Source organism: Aptenodytes forsteri, unplaced genomic scaffold (genome assembly GCF_000699145.1).
Source record: "Aptenodytes forsteri isolate BGI_AS27 unplaced genomic scaffold, ASM69914v1 Scaffold309, whole genome shotgun sequence".
Classification (NCBI taxonomy): domain Eukaryota; kingdom Metazoa; phylum Chordata; class Aves; order Sphenisciformes; family Spheniscidae; genus Aptenodytes; species Aptenodytes forsteri.
In genome coordinates, this window is record NW_008795857.1 from 4,675,718 (window position 1) to 4,683,862 (window position 8,145).

Below are 8,145 nucleotides of genomic sequence, written 5' to 3' on the forward strand. Positions count from 1 at the left end.
CAGGTTAGAGCGATGATGGGGGGAGGGGGGGGGGGGAGGGGAAGCAGACTTCTAAGTTTGTGTGCGGACATCTAAGGCAAGAGGAAGACCAACTTTCCAAAATGCTGATCATTCAGCAGCTACCACTGAAGCCAGAGAGACCTCTTGTTCCCCATTCACCCTTTTGGTCTATATGCACAATAGCATCTGAAAAATGCCTGTAAGACCCTTGACCAGGTGGTCTGAAGTTTACTACCAAGCCCTCACCCCAGCTTTTAAGCCAAGCTCTCACTTCATAGCTTTTAACACAGTCTCCCCAAATGTCACCATTTCCAAACCACTTGAAAGGTATCAGCTCCCCCAGAGCGGATAGGGCTCCACTACCGAGGAAAAGAAAAACCAGGGCAAATTCCCACATGCCCGTGAAATACCCATTTTATCTTTTTGTGCAAGTTGTTGGACTAGCAAACCGGCACCCAGTGATTTACTTGTCAAGCAAGCACAGGCCAGGCTGTTAGCACTTGCTAAGTGTGGTGTAAAAGGCAACACTGAAAGGGATGGAGGCCAGGCAAGAGATTTACACATTGCTTATCAGGACAAAACACCTACTAAAAGCTTGCCCGGATAGAAGCAGCTTAATGGGAAAAGAGCAGAAGTGAACAAATAGTTGGGTCAGCTGATTCACAGGCAAATGAAAAGCACTCTACGCGTTTATACACATTTACTGGTTCTGAAAGGGGGTTTCTCTAAGTAAGTTAAAGATGAGCAAAATTTTTCAGTTTACATTAGAGAGGGAAGACCTAGCAATAAATAGAATAGTTATTTCTTCAGGCTCTGAAAACTGAGGATGACTTTGGCAGCAAGGGAGGCTAAACCTGCTAAAAGACTGTTTGCACGTAGCAAGGTCAACTATTTTTAGTCAGCAGTTCTTGTCAGCTTTGTGCTGCAATCCTAGCTTTTCTTCTCCCCTTTCTCTGACCCCAGCCTATAACTTAAAACTCTCTTATTAACAAAAAGATTGACAGAAACATTTCATCTACTATGTAAGTTCATTATTACTGTTTAAGAGACCACTGTAAAAAAAAAAGTATTGTATTCAAACGTACAGATAAGGACAAAACCTACATACTGGAAGAAAAATGAGAATATTCATATTATGATAGGTACCAAAATTCTGGCCCAGGAACTTTTTGTAGAAATTTGGTTTTTTGTTTTCCAGGAGTCACCATCTTAAATCAGAACTCCCACACTATCAAACGTACTTGACCCACAACTACAGTTCCAGTGACTACTATGAAGACGGAATTACCCTGGAAAGGTTTTAGGATACCTACAGCTGTCTACCTAGGATACCCATGGCTGTCTCCATCATGACTAAAAGGTACCACCATGGAATCATGCTAACAGATAAAAAGCAGCACAAGTTAATTTTAACCCGTAATCAGGTCTGGAATCAACATTGCAGCATGCAGCTTCATTTATTTACAATCAGATTGGCTCAACTGTAACCAAAGTCAGCAGAGTTATATTAGGAATTAATACATCAGAGCATTGTAAATGAAGAAGTACCCGTCACGTACTCAATTACTTCTCCTGGTAAATGAAATATACTGAATTAAATATGAAAATATAAATAAAATCCTTATCATTTTGCTGAAAACAAACAAAACAAGGAAAATATTTTTTAAAAAAGGAAAAACAGAGACACTATATAAACTCAGGTTGATATAATGATGGATATGAACCTGCAAGGTCTTACAAAAATCTGAAACTTTCTGCTCCTTTTGGAAAGCAGGCTGCCACCCAAAAGAGAGAAGAACAGCTAATGAAAATGTCAGCAGCAGTTCAGCTTCCATCTCTCACTTCACATTGCCTAATGTCTGCCCTTTTGGGCTCAGTTTCTTATTGCTCAGTTCCCTAAAGCCTGAGGTTCCACTTCCCCCTACTCACAGCCAAGCTTGTAAGAAACTGTGACCTTTCAAAAATGACCAGGGAGGGAAAGACTGGCATGAGATAAGAAAGCAACTCTCAATCCTTACAAAAACAAAGCAAGATAATAAATATCTGCCTTTATAGTCCAATATTTAAATTAAAGGGGTGTTGCAGTGGGCAACACACGGTCCCTTCTCTTCCCTGTCCCACTAACCAGGATAAGGACTTGTTCCCAGATTGTTCCATACCAGGTGCAACAGGAGAAGGTTTTCCTATTCCCCCAAACTTTCCCATTCCTCATTACAATGAAGCCACAGGTATATCCACACCAGCGTGGTAGCTCCAACCTCAGGCTCATATTTGTCAGCCTCCGCAGCGTAAAGCTCTGTACCTGATCAGTCCCAGCATAAATCCATCACAAACTACAACCTCTGCTTACTTTCTAGATAGGCACATTTTTGAGCATTTTAAAGTAAAGCATGAAAGGAAAAAATCCAAGGCTCCTGCCCAATAGCCCTCCAGTTAAGGCATTTACCTAGAACAAGCCAGGTCACGAGAGTCACCTCAAGTCTGTGACCTGACTGAGGAAAAACTGCAATTTGGTTCCCATCTCTCCAGGGAGTGGGGGACAATGCTGAGACATTGCCTGTTCTGGACACAGCTATTCAGAGATAGTCAAATTCTTTCCCTGGCTTTTGATCTAGATTTTTTTCTGTCATCTAAAAGAGAAAAAAGAAATTTGGAGAAAAACATGGTCTCGACAAGTTCATGTAATCCAACAAAATGAACGCTGGAAAAATTCTCAAATTTGTCCCGTTTACACACAGACCTTGTTTAGTTCTAAGTTTATTTTTAAAAGAATTCTATTGATTTAAGGAGACCAAAGATACTCTCTTTCAGTCTGGATTAGCGATTTGAAAGACAAAGTTAAATAACAAGAACAGAAACAGCATAAAATGATTACATACTTGTAGTGTTTCAGATGTTTCTGACCACTCTCAGGTGAGTAGGTGACTTTTATTTGCTTGCAACATCAACTGCTTTATAACAAACAACATGCCTTTTTTTCAAGTTTCACAGGTTCTATCTTCAATTCCAAGATACTGGGTTTTGCCCATGACCTGAACAAACTGTGGTGCTGGGTCAAACGCTGCTGCAGTTGAGATAAGTGCTAAAATGACTACATTTCAGTAGAAACAGGATTTGGCCTGATGGTTCAGGCTCCACACCTCAGTATGTTTTGAAATAAAGTGCAGTATTTATCAAAACGATATTCATTGCCTACACATCAAAAAGGAGACTGAAAATTAATTCCTTTTAGCATTGCCAGTTGCAGCTTTTTTTAAAAAAATGTTTTATTCAGTCTTTTTGCAATCTCACTTTCCTTTGGTTTGAAATGGGACATTCAAATCCTTATCTGTAATTTGTGAGTGCAAGTTCAAACCTCCCCAAATGTAGCCACTGCCAAGGGGGAAGGAGAGGGGAAAGAGCAGGGGTTGCAGGGGCTGTTTAACACAGTTCAAGAGCATTTTTATTTACCGGATAGGAAGAGTACTGTGTCGCACACAAAGCACAGGAGAGCGAGAACTGATTGATGCCAAGCTGGAATTTCACTTGTGTCCCCATGTCAACATGTCACCCGATCTTTGCACAGGAAATGTAAGCCTCAATTCTAAGCAGTCAGAACCTAGTTTTTACTTCTCCTAACACAAATACAGCCCTCTTTCTGTCATCCTCAAAATAATTAATTGATAACAATCCTGTTGCTGCTTCCAGCCATCACATACTACAGTAATAAAACTCTCTTTGACTTCATTCACACCTCATATGAACCTGTTTCTGTTTTGTATTCTCTCCCTTTACTTTTACAAAACTGGGATAACAATGTGCACTTATCTCTATAGATATACATATTCCTACTGACATTCAACATCTGAATAACAGAAGTGAATTGAAACATGCTCAATACTTACGGTTAGCAGGTTAATTAAATCCATATTAGGCTCTAAATGATGAGAGGCAGTTTGCAGGGAAACCAGTTCACTCAAGGTGATGGAAAGCTGCTGCATTTTCACTATGTTAACTTTATTCTCATCTATCCAGTCCGGAAAAATGACATGGACAGCAATCAAGTCTTTCAAATGAACTCCTAAAATAGGGATTTTGAAGCCAACACAGTCAGCAAAAGCCTTGCGGTAGTTGCAGTAGTTTCCATTGGAAGAGACCAGCTCTGTCATTTCGTTCCAGTCCTACAAATAGCCAGAGAAGCAAGTCTCTGTGAAAGCATTCATAGCATTTCCTTAATCTGTTTTAAATGAGCACAACTTATGTCAGGGTGTCGACAGTGTTAATTTCCTCTCTGGCATAGGCAATCAAGCAGAGGATCTCTGTGAGCTGATCCTTCTCCACAGAGAGGAATGCAACCAAAGAGCCTTTTAGGATGCCCTGCCATGATCCAAGTATTGTGCTAGTGAGACACCTGCACTGCAGAACCCATCAGACCTCAGAGGGGTGATGTTCTGCTCAGTATGTCTATATTCTGGAGTCCACCATACCTTTGTGACTTCTGAAGACAGATGAGAATGAGTTTCTTTCAGGCGAGAAATAGAGCTGTGGCTTAGACCTCCCACAACTGCCATCAGTGTGTTGAAGTTCTGGAGGTGAAGGAGCTTCTGCAGGAGAGATTGATCATGCATAATTAAAAATCAAGGAAATACATGTGGCAGCTATCCCGTGTCACACACAAGATAAAGGAGACAACCTATCGCTGCTAAAGCAGGATTCACTAAACCAGGAGACATAACAGAATGGTTCGGCATTTCTTTTTTAAATTAGCTTAGCTCCACAAGAAACACACAATAGTGACAGCTGTCAACTAGAATACAACAAAGAAAAATTATTTTATAGTTATGTCTGCTAGTTAAAAAATGCAGACATACCACACCTGAACAAATAACCTGCAGTGATGTTGAACAGGCTATTCACTGAGGAAACAGCACAAAGGGCATCCAGTTCATTTGTTTACTGCAATCTCTATTTATATTATTGCTTTGTACTGGAAGAAAAAGACTCATATGCAAGGCTTACCTGTGCAACATTGATAAACTTTGTGATTACTTCGGCCCTTTGCTGGGGTGTTGGTTTGCTGAGAACCATGAGCTGGACCCATTTGGAGATACCATTAAATAAAGCAATAGATCTCTCCAAAGTAGGATTGTTCTCCAAGCAGCCATGGATCACATAGCTTTGGTAGTCTGTGAACTAACAGAGGAAAGGTATTTTCAGTAAAACGGTGGACAACTTAAGAACCAAATTGAAACTTTGATCATTTTTTCTTCTGAAAGCTCCTCTTGTTTAGAAAGTGGCCAAGACTCAGGGTCAGCAGAGTCTGAGAACTGCACATCAGTTCTTTCTTAAAAGTTTTTTGTTGTTGTTTTTTGGTTTTTTTTTACTTAAATGTCAACTTAAAACTTTAGTGTTTGTGTGTCAGGTAATACAGGAGCCTGCATGATGAGCGTGATTACTACTTCCATGGAATTATCTTCCCCATAATTTACTCAATATTTACAATGTTATATTCTGTGTAATTTTACTTGACATCCTCATGGCATGATACCCTATAGGAATTATCTAGTGCTGCAAGCCAGAAGCGTATAAATAAGAGCTTTCATCCCACTCCAATATCCTGACCCACTCCATTGTTGATGTAAAGAGGGAAATCTTGGCCCCACTGAAATCGATAAGAACTCTGTCACTCTTCACAGGAGCTTGAACTGCATCCCAAGAAGCTAACTATGCACCCATTTTCTTCCTCCTATGTCAAAAAAATTCTGTCGCACAAGGAGCTACTTCTGATAAATCTTGCTCCTTTTGATGTTATTGTTCAGTCCCTGTGTGTTCATGGACATGGTTCTACATGGGAGAGCTACGGTTCCCAAGAATTAGATTTCCCTAAATGTTGGGAAAACATTTTTCAGCTGTCCCTTAAAGACAGATTTTCAGAAGTTTATGACATAACTTTAGCTTGTGTAGGGAGTTGCTTACAATGCCAGCTGACATGGGTTTCTTGGTCTTAGCTGATCAAAAATTGCCTGCTAGAAGACCATACAATGGCATATACTCTTACACAGCAGATGGTCGTCTCAGAGCTACAGATAAACAGTATTTCAGTGTTCAGATACTTTTAAATGTTTTCTGTTATAGTTAACACTGCCCTTCCTTCTCCCCCATATTTTTTTTAAATAGGTAAAACCAAAGACAGGATTCAGACTAATCATCTTCTACAACTACATAGCTTTGAGATAATAAGTAGTACAAGATTAATTAACTCTAATTGGTTGCAGAGAAATATCCGAGATGATAGGAAAATTCAAGTTGAAGAATTAACAGACAAATTAGAAACAACAAGGAAAAAAGAAAATTCATTGCAGGTCTGAGTTTTCTTTCTGGAATTCCCAAAGTAATTAAAATATATCTTAAGTCTAGTTAGAAATCCATGCCTTTTTTCTTGTCCCTCCCTCCTTCTTGGAGGTTAGCATTGCACAGGTCACGGTAGGGTGTTTTCCCGTGATTTGAAGTCTAGAGTAATAAACCCTTGAACATTATTAAATGACGTCAAAAACGATTCTATTTAGGCTGTTCTCAGCTTCTCATTGATCTCTTTTTCCTTCCTCTCTTGAAACAAACAAAAAAACTCATATATTTTTCTTAGTTTGGGAGCTTTATTTCTTTCATGCTCCTAAACACTTTAAAAAAAGTCTCATTTTTTTGCCGAAGAGAACTTGTCATCTTGAGAACTTACTGTTTCCATTTGCCACCAGATACAGTGGCATCATGTGACCTTTTAATATGGATATTTGCCAGCAGAAATCAGCATTTCTTTCGGCATTTGGGTTACTCATTTGTTTTGCTTTAGCTTCTACTTTGATTTTCATCCATTTTTACCTCTTGTTCATGTACAATCCTGTGTGAAAAGAAGCAACTGTATTTGAATTTTCCTCAGTGCCAATAAGGGAGAAGGAGGAAAGAGAAGTTGTGCAGTCTCTGTTCTTGCAGGTTTTCAAGACCTGACTGGCTAAGTCCCTGAGGAATGTGGTCTATCTCAGAGCTGACCCTGCTTTGGGCAGGGGGTTGGCCCAGAGGCCTCCTAAGATCCCTTCCAACCTGAATTATCTTCTGATCCTAAGTTCACAAATGAAAGTACAGTTTCTGAAGAAGTGGTTGGGAGTGAATGGAGACTACAGAAGGACTATATATATTTCAGTCTCTTCAAAAATTATTCATTGCGAAGACTCTGATGTTTCCTGAAAAGTAATTAACTATTTTCTTCAGAGGAAAAAACCCACCTGAAGATTTTGAACAATAATATTAGTTCAATCAATTGCTGCAACACATGGCTGCAGCAGCTTTTACCAGTAATTTTTGCCCAGAGTTTATCCACAAATTTAACTTCTGTCACTAAAAGCATCAGTCATTAAAAAGATCAAGGAAGTGCTGGTGCAGCCATGGCTATGTACATCATATGAAGGATTATAAAGATTTAGTACACTGAAATGTGGAGGGAAAAAAGTCATAAATGTTAAACCATGTGAACACTCTTTAAGGACAGGCTCCTAATTACAAGTGACAAAGTTGTAGGCTTCTTACAGAAATTCTCCTAAAAGATTTATGTTCCAGAAAAGTGAGATGTTCAGCTAGTTCAATGGGCTCCAGATGGTCAAACAGCAGGCAGGCTTTTCCTTTCTTGGAAATCCTCTTCCTCTGTGTAACTCTTCTCATCCAGTCATAGGAAGGACTGCAACAGAAAAATAGGTATAATTCTCAATTCTGTCTGGATATATGTGAGTGTAGCCCACAGTTTGCACATGTAGTATAAAATTACCAAGGGAAAGACCATGAGCTTTCTGATATGTGACATCCAGCACATAACAAACACTCAGAGTAAGACCCATTCAGGTGCATAACAGAAGGTAAGAGTTTCGGAGGTGCTACTGCAAATGATAAATAATAGCAGGTTTCTATCAGAGCAAAAGGACAACGTACTCTTCTCTATGATACAGGAAGCCATAATTAAAAAATGCTTTGGAAATACAAGAAGAATGGAGAGAACAAGTCTTATGAGGAGCGGCTGAGGGAACTGGGGTTGTTTAGCCTGGAGAAAAAAAAAAAAAAAAAAAAAAAAAAAAAACTCTACAACTACCTGAAAGGAGGTTGTAGCGAGGGGGGTGTTGGTCA

General features: G+C 39.5%; 1 protein-coding gene across 1 annotated transcript in view; it reads right to left on the minus strand.

Annotated features, from left to right (window-relative positions):
• RASGRP3 (RAS guanyl releasing protein 3) overlaps positions 1–8,145 on the minus strand; it is a 32,232-nt gene that overhangs the window by 19,078 nt on the left and 5,009 nt on the right. Inside the window, exons 5-8 of the mRNA XM_009283776.1 lie at positions 7,558–7,705; positions 4,999–5,172; positions 4,467–4,583; positions 3,885–4,160 (exon numbers count right to left, since the gene is read on the minus strand). Of these exons, the coding sequence (XP_009282051.1) occupies positions 3,885–4,160; positions 4,467–4,583; positions 4,999–5,172; positions 7,558–7,705 (715 nt within the window). The remainder of the gene's footprint in view (positions 1–3,884; positions 4,161–4,466; positions 4,584–4,998; positions 5,173–7,557; positions 7,706–8,145) is intronic.